Here is an 18,150-nt window from a genome sequence, read left to right on the forward strand (position 1 = left end):
AACCACAGAAGAGAACGTAGTTAAGTTATACAACTTGAGAATGATCCCTTTAAATCTCATCTCAACCTGAGGTGGTGGAAGGACCCTTAAGAAACTAGTATACTTCAAAGGAGCACAAAAGACTGATACACAGTATAGAAGTCCTCGAGTCTCATAGCTGCAACATCCAACACACAGGTGTTCCTACTGAAAGAAACCTGGTGTTTGGCACTGTAGAGTCATGAGAGGTGAAGTCATCTCCCCTAAAAGAAATTGTTGTGCTAAAATGTGTTGATTACAACCTTCATCTTCACTGAAGAATCCTTGGCACATTGAAAAGTGAATGTTTTTATCTAGTGTAAGAAAGTCTCAAGAAAAATGTTTAGGCAGCTCTGAAAGCAGTATCTCATTTTTTTTTCTTTTTTCAATATAGGAGATTAATTATAGACAATATACAGTAGGTCTTGGAATGGGACATTAGCTATGCCTGACAGAATGGCTGTATGCATGGATGTTGCCTGAATCATGATAATTCATCAAGCAGAAGAATCCTTTTTCCTTTAATTCTGTATCTTGCTCTTCAAGCCTTGGCAATGGCTGAAAACCTACCTTCTAAGACTTTGCATTCATACAGGCATTACAGTACTGAAATACATTTTTTCTATGGAGGTAGAAGAAATTCTACTCTGTGAAATTCTGCAAAGTCAAGCTGCCCTTATCTGAAGTTATACCTCTATCGTATACAAATAATATAAAATGTCTTATTGAACCAGGAAATCTCATACAAATAAAAGTGAAATAAGGACAAGTCAGCAGTTGTGCTGCCTTTGAGTGAATAGTTAAGGCACATGGATGTTTCTAATGAGCTACAATAGCAGACTTTTCATTAAGCTTAGATGAAGTTTAACATAGGCTCTATTTTTTAATATTTTAGGTACTTTCAAGTTATCAGCAGAACCTGAAGTCACAATGATACAATAAATTTACCAACAAATCTGTTATGGTTAGAGCTAGCATGGTAGTTTGACCCTGTCTGGATGCCAGGTGCCCACCACATCGCTCTATCCCCTACCTCCTCAGCAAGCCAGGGAAGGGGAGAAAATAAGATGGGAGTCTCGTACGTTGAGATAAAAGCAGTTTAATAAAGAAACAGCAAAGCCATGCACATGGGAAGCAAAGCAAAAGCAGATAAAGCTGTTACTCTCTACTTCCCATCAGCAGCAATGTCCAGCCAGCTCCTGAGAAGCAGGGTTCCGGTACACATAGTGGTTGCTTTTGGAAGGCCAGAAATTAATCTTGCCTCCCCTTCCTGCTCCTCTCTCCCAGTTTATATTACTGAGTTGACAACTTATGGTATGGAATATCTCCTTGGTCAACTGTTCTGGCCGTGATCCCTCCCAAGATTGTGCTCACCCACAGCTATTGGTGAAGGTGGGGGAAGGAATGCTGGAGGGACAGCTCTGATGCTGCGTGAGCAGTAGTCATAATATTGATATCAACAGTAAGCACAGCACTGCAAGAGCTGTTGTAGAAAAATCACTACCATCCCAGACCCACTACAGGAGGAGTGTGCTACCAGACCCTGTACTAAAAAAAAAAAACAAGGTTTGGTTCAGGCTCGGGGCAGCTTTGGCTGAGTGACCATGAGATGGTGGAGTTCAGGATCCCATGTGGAAGAAGCAGGATTGTGACTCTGGACTTCAAGAGAGCTGATTTTTGCCTCCTGAAGACCTGCTTGAAGGAATCTCCCGGGCTAGAACTCTAGAAGGCAGAAGTGCCCAAAAAAGCTGGTTAATCTTCAAGTGCAACTTCTTCCAAGCCCGAGGTCTCCCCAAGTAAAAACATCATGTAAAGGAAACAAGAGGCTTGCATGGATGAACAAGGAGCTTCTGGAACAACTCAAATGGAAGAAGGAAGTCTATGCAACATAGAAAAAGGGCCTGGTCACTTGGTAGGAGTATAATAACACTGTCAGAGTATGCAGGAATGTAATAAGAAAGGCTAAAGTCCTCTTAGAATTAAATGTGGCAAGGAATGTAAAGGAAAACAAGAAGGGCTTCTTCAAGTGTATCGGGGGAAAAGGAAGTTTAGAGGGAATGCGAGTCCACTGCTGAATGAGTGCGCTGGTGACAGAGGATAGAGAGAAGGCAAAGCTACTGAATGCCTTCTTTACTTCAGTCTTTACTGCCAAGGCTGTCCCTCAGAAATCCCAGTCACTGGAAGGTAAGACAAAATCTGGAGAAAGACCTTCCCTTGCTTGAGGATTGGGTTACAGGTCTACTAGGCAAGGTAGATATCAAGACCAGTGGATTTGTAGGTAAGATGCACCCACAAGTGCTGATGGAGATGGCTCATGTTATTGCCCAGTCACTCTCTAATTTTAACCTGTGCTCCATGGTCATTTAAGTGCCTGAGGGCATAGTGAGGCCTTATCTGGAGTCCTGCATCCAGTTCTGGGCTGTCCAGCTCAAGGCAGATAGGTTCCAGTCCCCTCATCATCTTGGAAGCCCTCCAGTGGACTCTCTCCAGCAGTTTCCTTCCTCTTACAAGGATTAATTCTTACTTTGTGGACAAATGAGTCAACGAATTACATCTTCATAGAAAAAAAACAAACACACACACCATCCCTATTGGTTTCCTTTTTGGCAATCTCAGAAAAGCACCATAGATTCAGCAAGCATGAACAATTTTTTGTCTTATATTTTAAGACTACTGGAAGCACACTGTGAATACTCTAATGACCTTATTACTTCACCACTAGGCTTGCAAAATATCATTTTATATTATTACATTTTTATAATTTATTTAATATTTTACAGTATTTTACATTTTGCAGGTAAGCAAGACGACATTGCCATTTAGATCAATCATCATACTGAAGAGCAGTTGCATATATTCTGCTTCTGCTGTAATCCTTTCCTTGTTTTTATTCCCTGTAGTCAAATACATTTTGGAGTATTATGAATGTTTCTCATGACTGAGTCTGACTACGAGTATGGTTTAAAAAAAGGAACTTTAAAGCTTTGTCACTTAAAATAACAGCATTGCAGAGCACCAGCCATTGAACTTCTTGTAGGTGGAGGCTCTTCTAGTTAAGAACTATGCTTAATGTAAGCTCAAGACCCATTGAGCAAAGTCTGCATCAACATCCAGGAGAAAACACAGCAGTCCTACACATAACAAGTATATAAAACAAAACTTAAAAAGAAAAAAAAAACAAACTTTCTTTCCCAGTTTCTTGAAAGTCTAGTTCTTTGGTGACACTTTAAAAACTCATTCATCTGTATATTTCAAGTCCAAGTTTCCCCAGTAACAAACCTATCAACACGGTCTATAAAAAAGTTGTGACCATGATCAGCACCAAGTGGATAGCACAAAGTTCAAACTCTCCTCATGAATCTGGAATAAATTACCTTGTCACATTTACACTGATTATCTTCCCTTATTAGTTTATTACATTTCACTTTTGATACAGGGAAACTGTACTCATTCTCTTTACATTTGTTTCTGTGCTTGGAACATACTCAGATCAATTCATCACTACCCAAAATCCCCAAGAAAATCTCTCTTGAATAATGTAGTAGAGTGATTTCTACACAGAGTGATTTGCACCAAACCTACTAATCCAAACTCATACAAGATAGCTCATACAAGATACATTTCCTCTAGGGAAAACACAAACAACAAGGGTTTGGCAACCTAAATAAATTTCTATAGGCTACTGAGTTTTTTGTAAAGGAATAGTAACATAAGCATTTGAAAGAAATACAAGCTGCATACAAACGTCTCTGCTGAGAAAACAAAAGAGACTAAATAGAAACTAAACTTGCATTTTTTGGATGAAAAAAATGTGGGGCAGCAAACAAATCTGATGGACAAACGCATCATATGAAATGCTGGAACATCTAATAAGTAAGTACATATGTAAATAATAAAACTGTACATACATTTGAAGTAACAGAAAATTCAACATGCCAAACTATTTATTAAATAGCAGAATAATAATAAATATTGCCCTTCTAAACTTTAGAGACAGCATCTCTAAACTTAAGTCATCTGATACGATCTCAATTGTCTCACAGGAAACCAGAGAACGGCAGGCAATAGCACAAAGAAGAAGAATCTGGGGATTAGAGTAGGATGATGAATTAAATGAGTCAACAATATGTCACCAAAAAGACAAATGCAAGATTGGGTCATTATTAATATATGTGCACTATTAAAAACACATGAGTAATTATTGTTCTGCTTGGCACTCACCGACTCTTGGCAGGAGTACTGCAGAAGCTGTAACCCCAATATGTAAGATACAGAACATTTTATACTACCAGTGCATTATAATCACACACATTTGGGTACCATACTTCAACAAAAAGATTAGGAAAATAATCAAAATCTATCAAAGTTTTGAAGAATAAATCTTTCACTTATACAAGTTATGTATTTCACTCCCCAAGTTATGTGTTCCTCCAACTGGTTTTATTTCACTTTAATTACAGTCCTTCACTTCAACAAAATGCAGACTAAATGATATATTTAGCAATTCATAGCTGAAGCAAAATTCTAGTATACTAGAGGCAGTGGGAGTTTTTGCTTCATTCAGTTAAGCTATGATCTTACTCCTCACTGTTAAGGGAAGTTGAGGAAAGAGAATAGAAACAGACAGTAAGAGATTCAAAGAAAGTTCTCCTTGATTATTTTTCCAGTCACATGTTCAATGTAGACAAGAGGTTCTAATTCAATTATTTGAGATAACACTAATGGATTTTGTAAAATCACGTTACAAACTGTTTAGAAGTAGGCATCAGCAGATCTATTCCATGAAAACTCACAAAGACCAAGCCTTTCAAATAATCTGTCCTTATTCAGAGCAATTTAACATGAAGGTAACAGTTAAACATTCTGTTCCTTAACAGCACTAGCCAATAAATCAGACTTCAAATTTATATTGCTGCTGTATTTAAACATAGTCATAAGAATCATTTAACCTTACAGCATAAAACTCAGCTGATAATTTTTTTCTGACTAACACCTAATAAAATTCATTCTTGCAGAATTGTGGAAAAGTTAAGCACAGTCTACCCTTCTTACAACATCTCCTGTTACAAGGTTGCGTGGTTTACACATATGTTGTATTTCATTATTAAAAAAATTCCTCTGTATAGCACCCTCTTTGTTGTAACACTCAAACATACTTTGCCTCCAGGCCAGTGCTATAATAAAAGTAAAATGAATTCAAGACCATTTGCAGGGAAAGAGAGGTTCAAGGTATTTTCACACATTTATGCTTGTAACTTTTTCATGTCAGTGCTGTATTTTCTTTATTCCTTTCCTTTGCTATTGTTTTATTATTTCCTTTTATTGGTACAGTCTCCATTGAACAACTTCAAATAAATGTGACCTATTCTGGAAGCCAATTTAAGGCATTAAAGTTTCAAATTAAAAATTCCAAAACTTGTGCATTATTAGGAAGATTCAATTCTAAATATTTTATCAATTCATTTGAAGAGATTACTTATAATAAATAAAGAGGCTATTTTTATAATAAAGTCACTGACTGACTATTAGATAACGCAAGTCTATTTTGTGGAATCATAGAAAAGAGTAATATTGCTTTTGCATTGAAAATAAAAATTTCTTGTCTATGAGTGAATACAACTATAAAATAAGCAACTAAGAAAGTAAGCAGATCAGTACTTTATTCAAGAGCAACCCAATAGCTTGTGTCCTACTGGTAAGCTATCAATGCACTGTTTCCTTAGTTCTTAAGTAGAAGGCAAAATCTTAACAACGTAAATTGAAAAAGAAAACAGGAAGTGATGGGAATGTTTATACACCCACCTTAACATATCACATACACCCCAGAGAACAATCACTGAACAACCCTGACCTGGGGAAGGTCATCTTCCCATCACAGCATGTAATCATTCACCCTTTTTAATCATTTCATACAGTAGCTCAGGAAATCTGCCCTTCACACACCAGTCTTCCAAGAATTTTAGTATTCACTCCTTATACACTATTGTTTGTTCATATACAAGGTACCACTGTGACCATCATTCAGTCTAATGCACAATTGACCACACAATTTATATGATAATCTGTATAGCTAGTGAAGTTTCAAGGAACAGCAGTTTTGTTTTTATTTTATAACACTTCTACACTCTTCACATCATTTCAGGATAAATTTATTGTATATTCTCCTCAAACACAAGTCACATCTGACCTAAAGCAAACAATGCAAAGAACAAAGTTGTGGCCCATACACTTTTTCAAAGCAGTGGTATTTTTCTTTTACTATATAACAGCATAATACCATCATGTCTCATAAGCAGGCTCTACATCAGTAATTCTTAGTCAGACATAGGTAGTATACCTACTCTCAAAATGTAGAAGACTTTAAGCTAACTGCTGTAAGCCGAGTTGTCATCCATTTAACAGAAACTACTAATGTAGGAATGAATTTCCAAGCATGTTTCATTTTTCTTTAATGGCACAATAAAAAAACATGTCTAAATATCCTCAATGTAAGACAGTCAAGGCACAGCACAGTTTTTTCCTGTGCGAAATACAAAAGTATTAAGGTAACATCAGCACAAATTACCTAAACATTAGAAAAAAGCTATAAAACTGGATTATGAAATAATAATTTAGTGGCACTGCCTCAGAAGTGAGTTTTGCTTTGTCAGTTTCCTGCAAATCTACTATACCATGACATAAATTTATTACATTCTTCAGTAAGCAGTTGACTATTACCTGAACTGAGTGTATATCCATCCATTAAAAGTTTTATTATTACCACATGATGATAGTTCATTGCTATTATTTTATATAATTGAAGAAAATACTGGTAAAGTCATTAATCAATTCCTGCACAGCTAGAGCAGACACAATTCAGCATTATTTTAATTATAAGAGCTAAAGTAACATTATTTTTGTGGAACTGTAGGCAAAAAAAAAAAGAATGGACCCAAACTATGATCAAATTACTGACTAAAAATCTAATCACTAAAAGGCTAAAAAAAATCTTTGCCTCTTTATCATTAAATATCATTTTCACTTGACTATTATCAGATTTATGCCTTAAGAACTGAAGTGGAGGTATACCACTGCATAAAGAAGAGTAAAAAAGGAGTTCTGAACTAAAACATTATATCAAATTCATTTGCTTTGTACCATTCCCTTGATGCCAAAACATTCAACTCATTTATCAGCAGCTTTCAATCTGCAGTGATTCTCAATCAGCAAAATGAAGTTCAATCATTTAGGGTTTACAAGTCCAGTACAAAATTTTAAACTCCTCATCTCAAAAATCATGATTCTTCACAGAAACCATATGAGAGATGCAGTCTGGGATACAACCTAAAGTAACCTAGAGTTCTAAACCAGCACATTTCATGCTGCATCTAGTACACATGCTCTTTTAGAACTAGCTCATCTGCCTCTGCACCACATAGCAATCACAGAAGCACAAGTACATCCTCACTCACATTAGAGAAATCAGGTCTTTGAGTAAGAAGGAGAGAGCTTTGCATTGGAGTGACCAAAAAGAAAACCTTAACAGGCCTAAAGTGTTCAACTTGCTCATTTCTCTCAAAAATAATTATCCAAACCATATTCTTGCTTTAACAAACTGATCAGGTTTTTTAACATGATCTTACCCAACAGCTTGGTATTTGACTCAAGTATTTTATAAGACCTAGAACAAACTACTACCGATGTGAAAACAAAATACTGCCCATGATAGTGAGCCATCAGCAAACATGCCTCCGCGTAATGAAAACTGAGTTAACAGATTAGCAATGTCTGCTAGCATAACTGCATGATGCCATAATAATATAACCTGACCTTATTAAACTTAATCACATAATTTAAGCAAAATTTTTGTAGTTGAATCCTCATCACAGGTAAGGGTACTCAGCAAATTATAAAAGTGCATGCTTTTTCATCTTCATTTTCTTTTAAAACAATTAAACCAAAGGAGCTTGGAAGGACCTCACGTTCTTCAAATTTTAGATCTGATGTAAAGCATTAAGATTGTACAATCTGTACATTACTTAAGGGCTGTGACATTTTGTGGCTAGGTTAAGAGTTTATTTGTTTGAAAACCAGGGTTTGACACTACTAACTCATGATTTTATCACGAATCATCCTAAAAAGACTCCTATGCTCGAATCAGAGCATTGCAGAACAAACTCAACTTACAGCTCTACAATCATGAGGATGAGTTCAGAAATACGAAAAGCAAATACTAGCATTCTACATAAAAGATTTAACATTTAAGTTTATTTTTGAAAGTTGGGGCTAACAATGGAAATTCTCAAATATAAAATGATTAGTTTATCTTCGTATGTCACTTGACAGTTTCATGCTTTTATTTTAGCACCAGAGAGAGCAAAGAATAAATGTAAAGCAAAAGCAGCAAAGAACTGAAAAGTTCTGTATTATAATTCTTCCTTTTGCCATAGATTTAAGTCACACCTAACTCTGCTTACACTGTGCTTGATTGCATTTTCACCTTTGTAGGTTTATTCCATTGATTTTTTTTTTTTTAACATTTCCATTAGCTTTGCTTAGGATTTCAGCTGAAGATATAATGTCTGTCCTTGTTATTTCCCACATCCCTGGCCCCTTAACCGTTTTTTTTCAAAGCAGGTCAAGTTCATCTCATCTGTTTGCTAAAGTTCTACAATCAGAAGAATACATATTGTTTTAATCAAGAAAACACTTTTAGGTATAGAGGTTTTCAGAAGGTGCTTTTGTACTTTCTATAGTTAAGTCTTGCAATAAATATACCTGTACAATCAGCTCAAGTATAAATGCAGCTTTGGAGATGCAGCCTACTAACCAATAACTGTAATGAGAGGACCATCTAGTGGTGACAACGACAATTCACACTACTCTTTTGAAGACAAATGCACTCTGTTAATACATGTAAATCAATTGACAACTTGTCAGTCTTCGGCTTAATTCAGAACCTTTAGTCATTTCTTTAGTTTCAGCATAGGCAGTTGAAATCTGAGTTGATTGATTTTCACCTGTTCCTGTTGTAAGAACATCTACCTCAATTCTTCACCTTGTGAAAGATGCTCGTAGCATCAAATCATTAATCTGAAGACATCAGCAAGAATTAACCTGCTAGCAATCAGGGTACAAAACAGATATACCTCACTATTTTCTCCTCAGAAACCTCTAATTTTTTTTTTCTTTTGTATTAGAAAAAAGTATCAACAGTTGGGAAATGACAGTTGTACTTGGGATGTTTTACATCTCCATCACATTTCAGCTAAACAAACGTGCCATTTAACAGAACAAATTATAACAAAGGTCTGAGATTGACAGAAACTATCAGGGACAGAAGTGCTAAAACTGAATTAGACAAAGCTGACTGAGTAGTGTTTGTTTCTGCATTTCAAACATGTAAACTCCAGAGACATTCTTCCCCAGCTACCACAGTAATAACAGCTGTGAGAAATCCTCCTCCCCAATGAAGCTGCAGAGTAGGCACAGGGAGAGGTTTATATAAACACACATTTAACAGCAAACAGCTGAAGGAAGCTTAGCAAAGCTTTGTAACCAAATACACTACAGCATTTGTTTGTAACAGCTTTTCTGCTTAATTTCTGAAAAGCTCTGATAAGACTCCAGGTCAATCAATACTCAAGAGAAAAATGTCAGGCACTTTAAACACAGGCATCCTAAGAACACTAACCTTCTCTGTAAGTTACAGAACCTGATTCTACTCCAATACAATATAAAACCAAACTTTAGTACTATGAAAACTGAAAGTTTGGTCTGAACAGATCTCTACCTCTTTAGCCTCTGTAAGGATCCAAAGGGAACTGCAGTATTTTCAGCAGCTCAAAGTTAAAGAACTGCTAGACTGAAGTTCCTTCTGCAGCTTTATGCATACCTTCTTGTCTGCTTATGGAATAGTTCCCTCATTTTAGTACCAATCACCCAACCTCAGACTTCTGTTCCAGCCTGTTGCATACATCTCTTGCAACCCTACCAATCCCATTCCCTACTGTGGAAGGTTCTTGAGGACAAGGCAACATGCTCAAGCTCTTTCCCCACAGGGTCCTCTATAAATCAGAGAACAGCAGGAAGCCTCAGCTATGTCCTTTCCTGTTAAATCTTCCTTTTATAAAGGAAATCGAGACTTCTAAAGGAATATGCAGGGGCCACCACAGAGGCAGAAGAAGATATAGTATGGGAAATAGAAGCTATATCTCAACTTACATCCCAATGTTTTAAATTGACTACACAACTTAAAGCATCAAGACACTAACAGAGCACTTGGCATCTCAATGCCACAGCTGTATAGTGGCCCACTAGCCAGCATTGACTGCATCTGCATATAGTTAGATCTCACATTATGATTACAAGAAAAATATGAATGCCAAAAGTTATCTGAGGTAAGAGCAAGGAGTAAAGGATCCAGTCATTTTCAGCAGTATCCATCAGATTGACAGGCAAATGTTTGGAAGCAGTTCAACAAGAAAGAGCATGATAGCTAGAACCCAAATAACTGTTCATCCCAAGAAAGGGCAGAAAACTCTCAAGAATGTGTTAGAAGACATCAGTACAAACTAGTGTACACAAGCTCAATCCTGTTTTTCTTTTGACAGCATTAACTGGTGTGGCTGGGTAGGAATTATTTTTGTATGCTGAAGTTAGAGTATAAAGAGCCAAATAAAAAGAAAAAAAGCATAATCTTAATGAAGACAAATTCAATGGAAGCAACTGAGCAACTTCCTAGATCAAGTACTCTGTCACTTAGTGAAACATTCGCTTCCTTAGGTGAAGGATTACATTCCTGGGGATGGACATTCACCCTCCTCCCTAACAATCTTACAGTATGCTCTCCCTGTAACACATGCTTTACTCCTGTTAACTGCCATTCTCCTGTGACTGCTTCACCAGCTCTGTAAACATCACTTCTGAAGTGTCTCTTTCACCTTCACATTGTTTCAAGGATGCTCAAGTATGGCAGTGAGATACATACTACTCACAGCAGTAAAAGAGGGCAATAAATACAAAACCTCTCCCTATGCTTTGTTACTCCACTTCTAGAGTGTGGTGTATTGCTCAGATTGTTAGCAAATAAAGCCCACTGCTTGATGCTTACATCACTGCCACCATCATAAATTAACCTCTGCAGAAGGTGAGCGAATGTTAGCACATGCCTGGCAAGAATTCCAGAGATACCTGGGGAAGGTGGACAGTAAAAGAGAAAATATTTATTTACAGACTGGTTGGGTTTCAGTTGTAGCCCAAAGTATCTGCCAAAGACACATACAAATACTACAGCAGGCCAGACCAGGACAGGCATCTGTTTACTGAAGTTGACAATACTTGACACACCCCCTTTCTGGTTCACTCTGGCTGGTGAAGCAGATCAGATGGAAATACAGCCCCAATAACAGTCATTCATAAACATCATGGAGAAAACAAGGTGTTAAAGATAATACTTCAACCTGAGATTCATTGAAAAAGGCTAGGGGCATGATTAAAAGCACATCATTGAAAAGAAATTCAGTCAGTCCAGGAAAGCTACATGGAGGATGTTCAGTCCAGGAAATCTTAAAAAAGAACATTCATTTCCCCAAAAGAACTCTCTCTAGTGTCTATTTTGCCTGTTTCTCTGATGCTTCAACATATGCCTTAGCAGCCTGCTGGCAGGTATCTGAATATTCATTATAATTCTCCCAGATTTAAACTTCTTAATCTTATGACATGAACACATTTTTTTATTACATAACTCAGATGTTTGCCTCCCTCTATATTAACATTGTTATCACCTAAACAAGACCTCAGGTCATTGTTTTTCTACAGCAATAAATACACTAATACTGGAACATGGGAAAGACAGAAAAGGAAAGCAGCTTGATGTGCCAAGACGGAAGCTTTGCTAGAAAACAGCCTAAGTTTGCAGAACTTAATTCCCTCTGCTGTTCTTGCTGCTTTGTCAGGATTGACTTTCATTTTACCTACCTTAGATACTGAAAAGTGTTTGGCTGGATGAGTAAGTTCTGAGGTTAACATTACCTTCTGTCTCCATAGCTTGCAAAGACATTTTTGTCACTACATCACTTATCTGTCTCATCTCATAAGGTTTATGAAAGAGGTCTGGCATCAAGATTGAGCTGGTGGTTTGACCTCTCAGATCTCCATGGTAAGTAAACATGCATGTCAAAAAATAGTTTATTCTGCAGAAGTACATAGTGGTAGAGAAGTATTTGTTTTATTCTTCCTGAACCATTCCAGATACTCACAACTCAGCTTAAGATCCCCTCAATACACTGCAATTCTACTATATGATGTCAGGAAACACACTATTCCTTCTTCTCAGATTTAGGAAACTCCTCGTCTTTCTGTCGTTAAGAATAAGCCTATACCCTATACACTCACTCCTCAAGATACTTATAGCATAGATACCATCTCAACCACGTCAGCTGACTTTTTCCCAAGCTGGTTGTGCAAAATTAGTAGGTGAAAATCTCTATCAATATGAATTTTGGTCAGCTGAATTTAAACCCAGGGACAAGCTGAGTTTAGGGTAAGACATTAGAGAAATATAACTAGAGGATTATTCCAAGACAGAACTGAAAAGTTGTCTGTATATATTTTCCATATTGACTTTCTGCCTTAGCAAAGAGATATCATTCTGCCAACAGCTTAGGGACACTACTTGTGTTGATGAGTACCATCCCCCAATATTGTTAGGCAAACTCTGCTTCTGAAGAGAAAGAGCTATCATGGTACAAATCTAAATGTTTCCAGATTGGAATCCAAAAACATTCATTATTGTGTCAGAAGTTCAAAAAAAGACTGGTACCTATTAAACTCATCCAAAACTACAAACACATCATTAATACATTTTCCACTTAAACTTTGATTAGAAAAACTTTTTTTTTAAGTCTATTACATCTGTTTAAAGAAACTTAATAGTCTAGGATCAGAGAATGAAGATGGTAATTTTTTCTTTATCCAGCATAAGCAAGTTATAAAAAAGCAAATGGAACTAAAGCACAGAAGGAAACAGTTATTTTAGATGTTAACGTATCTGACAAGGGAGAAGCCAGAGGTTTCGCCATTTTTAACAAATATTAGCCTTGTAAATTCATATCTGGTTCAAGATGCGAGGAAATAATTATTCTACTTTTAGTACTCTTTACTTCAATTTAGCTTCAATTATTTTCTGTATGCATCAGACAAAAAGTATCATCACTTACAGAAAAACAGTTTCCTCTAGGCAGCAGCATCACATTGCCTTCCAAAACTTAATTTAATCCTCAACTGTTGACAGTTAAATAACTAATAAGAACATGCAACGAGAATCTTACCTTTTACACCACCAAATGGACCGTAAGTCATATTACAAGCAGTTCTCTGAAGATTGTGCTCATACATGAGTTTAATTTGATACTGGTTCCCATGTTCCACATTACCAAGAGTTCCTACAAAAAAAAAAAAAAGGGTATAAATATGTATCTTAGATCAATGCAGTGTGGTAAAAGTACAGGAACACCAGTGTAAGCAATCTGAAAATAACTAACCTACTCCTAATGACTGAGATAGCATGTCTCAAACTGCTACTTTAAATAAAAATCACCAAGCTAGAAAGTTCCTAAAGGTCCGAATGAGAAATAAGGTCTCATTATACTAAATATTGTATAATGACTTACTAAGGGGCTGAGATTTGCTTAAATGGGTTTTTCTTCATGTTAGGCACACCTCTAAGATCAGAAAAAAAAAACCCTGCTCAAAAGGGATTTTTTACAATTATTATTCAGTAAATATATTATAACCCACAGGCAGTCTCAGCTGTAATAGTCTTTGTCTCAAGTTAAGCTGTAGCTAGTCATTAGCTATAATTTGGCAAAATTAGGACATTTATCACCTTTCCTCTGAAATTCAATGCACTGATCAACAAGGAAAAATAAAAGAGACAACATATGCTAACAAAAATAATGTTATGATATACATCACCTTCTCTGAAAAGGTCTGCATGAACTTTAGTTTCATGACTTCAGGGTACTAGAAAAAATTAAACAACTGTTTCTAAAGAAACTGAAGTTAAAGCTCTCCTTTCAATACTCAGTCTTTCCCATATCCTATAAAGAAAAAATTCTTATTATGTAGAGTAACACTTACATATTAGTAAGTGAAAAACCCCACCTTTGAGAACAGTCACATCAGCAGGAAAAAAGTACATAGCTTTAAATACATAAAGATTATTCCAATATCATCTTAACAAACATGCTATGAAACATTTGTAGCTCATGCTAACCTTGCAGGCAACTTCTCCAACTGAACTCCAATATAGCTTTTAAGCAATCCCTCTAAAGCAGGCCACTTTAGGGAAAGAGCTGGAACAGACTTAGCTAGTTACTTATCCAGGCAGGATAAATAGCAATACCAACAGAAAGACAACTCAAAGTAGTCAGTCTGCATATACTGACAATATCGAGTCCATACTTCAGCTAGCCCTGAGGGATGCTTTCATTTCTCGAGGAGAAGCAGCATCATTACTTTTATTATGATTAACACATATGGCAATATGCATAAAGATCTCATTTTATGAAAGTGTAATTTGCCATGGAAGCATAAAGAAATAATGATTGCTATTTCTCAAAGGAGCTTGCTCAAAAGTACCTGTTCAGATGACAAAAATTACAGTTGCAGCATGAATGCTTACAAGTTAGTAAGAAAAGTATATTGAAAGATTGCAAAAATTTACTTTTATTACTTGTTTATGCCATTTAGATCAAACAGCAAGTTATAACTAGAAAATACTTCTGGACTGACAATTGTTTTAATTAAAATTGTATTGGTAAGCTGCAATCGTAAGACATAAGCTCTATCACATAGAACACAAAGTATGAAAACTGCAGTACATCTCAAATTAACATCTCTCAACAAAAACCAATTTCACAGGTGTCTCCAAGTAAGATAACTAGAAGGCAAAAAAACCCAAAAGTCGAGAGAGTATGAGTTTGTAACCTATCTGCCTACCAGGCTGTGAACAGGAAGCAAACTGGTCCTACAAGAAAACCATGCTCTTATGAAAGGAGCCACCACACACGTCCCTGGACAGGAAATGAACAATGTAGACTTGTCTACTGAATTCTGAAGATGGAGGTACAATTGATACATCTCTTAAATCTGAGCCTTTCTTTACGAACACATTTGGGAGAATTAAAGGCACAGAACAGGTATTTCATGACTTGGCTTTACGTACAGAGTGAACACTGCATTTACAGTTTCCAGACAAAGGCAGTAGAATAAAGAGGATTTAAGACAAAACAGTAGTTTCACCTTCTTACCAATATTAACCTTCTACCTTCTCTTGGGCTACACTACAGATGTTCTGGCTTTCTAAGAAATTGTCTGGATTTTTGAGTTCAGAAATAATTGTAATGGTTTCATTTTTAAAGATCTAAGTTGGCATTAAACAACCATCTGCTCATTAGCACACTGAACAGTAACGTCCATTCCTAAAACTGTAGTAAGAACTAGTTGTTCACAAGCACTACTAGCTTCAGATCACAGTATACAGAGAGCAGCTCAGAAAATCTGTTAACCCTTGGAAAATATCTAGACCTAATTACTCATGTTTCCTATTCAGACAGTTTTGAGTGACAGAATATGACAACACCTCTTAGGGATAAGCAAATATTGTACATACCAAGTTTAGGATTAACCTACTCCAACTTCTTCAATACACTTAAAATCACTGGAAAGCTGATACCTGTAAACTAACCTGAAACAGCATATACACAGAGTTTTCGGCAATGCAGCACAGCCAGATGAAGTCCTTCAGTACCACTGTAAAGGTTAAAAAGCACTGTTTTCAGATATATTCCAAGTAAAACGCAGACAGGATAAAATTCATGTAACATGTTGAAATTACTTTCAGTTGAGACAAATCCAAGCTTTGCGTGTTAGATGTTAGCATAAAAAAACTCAGCAGCAGTAATCTTTTCCTCAATCCATGCTGCAGTATTTAAAGAATTTATTTGAATTTTGAAACTAACTTCAAGAACTAATTTCTAAAATTTATTCAAGTACTCTTGAAGTGATTTTGTGCAGAACTTTTAACGTCTTACCCTGTAATATGATCTAAAACATTTTCTATAGCTACGAGAACTTTCCGCACAGGAAATGCTACTTAGGTTTCAGGGATGAATGTAGATATGGTTTGAATTCTGCCCCAGTTTAATTAATTAATTTAGGTTTCATGCAGCTGGTACAAAAGTGAATTAAAGTAACTATGCAGTTGCTTAATAATACTTGGATTATTCTCACATCCATTTAGATTTTCTTCTCATTTTTAAAATAAAACTCTAAGCAGATTTTCTTACAGCCAATTAAATACACAGCCTTTTCCTTAGAGTCAAAGTATCTCCCTTCTACCTAGCCACTTATTCCCACTAAATTCCTCACAATTAAAGATTTTCAACCCATTATCAAACCCAAAACCACTGTCCAATATTACCTCAAATTATAACACCTTACTGAAGTTTTCTTAACACCTGAAAAAGCATCAATAGCTTTTTCCTATTGTACAAATCTTTTTTTAAGTATATGTAAGTATCAGGAAGATGATCCTCCATATACATTTAAGTAAAAATTCTCTCATTATCAAGATGATTCAAGAACCAGATCAAGTGCATTATTCACAAATGTGCTTAATAGTTGTCCATATGCAAATTGAAGAGATTGAGGGGAGATCTTATTAACATTTATAAATATCTAAAGGATGGGTGTCAGGAGGTTGGGACATCTCTTTTTTCTATATCTAGCAACAGGACAAGGGGTAATGGGATGAAGCTGGAACACAAAAAGTTGCATTTAAACATAAGAAAAAACTATTTCACTGTGAGAGTGACAGAGCCCTGGCACAGGCTGCCCAGAGGGGTTGTGGAGTCTCCTTCCTTGGAGGTCTTCAAGACCCACTTGGACATGTTCTTATGCAACCTGATCTAGGTGAACCTGCTTCTTGTAGGGGGTTTGGACTAAATGATCTCTAAAGGTCCCTTCCAACCCCTACCATTCTATGATTCTATGAAATTCAAACTCACAGCCTAAAAAAGACAATCACATGTAAGTAGTCTTAAATAGCAATATTGCCTGTTGATGACTTACGAAACAAATTTTCCCACTTCCACCTGCAATATTGGTTCTCGTAACTGCACTTCCAAGAGCAAGTCTTCAGGTTGCATTCCATCTCCAGGTTTCACAGGATGTGGACTAAAGATGCGGAGATATCCCATATAACTGCCCACAATAATTTTATCTACAAAAAAACTCAAAGATTATAGAATACAGTACCAGATGTAGAACTCAATTTGCTGCAGAAGTGCTTCAAATAATACCCTAAAAGACAGAATATTTACAAGTTTTGATTCACGTTGATTATGCTTTGCCTTCTAAATTAGGATTAGCAATTAGCTTTTTTTGCAAATCTGTGAAAACCTGTCAGAGGGTTCCATCTGGCAATTATCAGTGATGACACTGACCACTATTATTATTCCATCATTTTCAGTTGATGTTCAAACTTGTTAAAGAGTCCTGTTCTGCTCCTACATCTTGGATTTATGTGCAGACATCACACCAGTAGAAGTGTGAAATAATAAACTGAGACCCATGACAGCTATGTAAATATAAACTAAAGCCAGGTAACTACTACAGTGGGTCAACAAAGCTAGGCCTTCAGATCATCCCCTCATGACATAGATCTGTTATCTCAAAGAGAAATGCAATAGTTAATTCAGAATTACTTTAGAATCTGTATTTAAAGCAAGTAGTCATTTGGTGGTTACTGAATAACAAAAAATTAACAAAAAAAACCCTGAAGAAGTACCTCCCACAGTAACAGCCAACAATTCAAGTTGGTTGCCTGGTCATCACACCAGTGCAGATCAAAATCAGAACCAATAAAACTTGTCTACAAGTCAGGAAAATGTACAAGTACTCCTAAATCAAGTTCACCAAGCTCTAAAGGCTTGGCATAGCTCCACAGGAACCCAAATCAAAAGTTCAGAAAAGCTGCTTGCCTCCTCTTTTCTTTAGAGGCAGAAAACTTGTACCTCCAAGTCTCTCATTCAGAGAACACTGACTGCCTTCCTCACTCTTGTCTTTTCTTCTGTTCAGTTGGAAGTA

General features: G+C 36.3%; 1 protein-coding gene across 4 annotated transcripts in view; it reads right to left on the bottom strand.

Moving 5' to 3' along the window:
* BBS9 (Bardet-Biedl syndrome 9) overlaps nt 1-18,150 on the bottom strand; it is a 275,656-nt gene that overhangs the window by 253,401 nt on the left and 4,105 nt on the right. For 3 of the 4 annotated variants that reach the window (XM_061996330.1, XM_061996329.1, XM_061996331.1), the window contains 3 exons: nt 17,134-17,284; nt 15,749-15,813; nt 13,329-13,442 (listed from right to left, as the gene is read on the bottom strand). In XM_061996330.1, coding sequence (XP_061852314.1) covers nt 13,329-13,442; nt 15,749-15,813; nt 17,134-17,284 — 330 coding nt within the window. Of the gene's footprint in view, nt 1-13,328; nt 13,443-15,748; nt 15,814-17,133; nt 17,296-18,150 lie in introns of all 4 variants that reach the window. The other variant, XM_061996333.1, reaches the window with a different exon arrangement.

Source organism: Colius striatus, chromosome 5 (assembly GCF_028858725.1).
Source record: "Colius striatus isolate bColStr4 chromosome 5, bColStr4.1.hap1, whole genome shotgun sequence".
NCBI classification, from domain to species: Eukaryota; Metazoa; Chordata; class Aves; order Coliiformes; family Coliidae; genus Colius; species Colius striatus.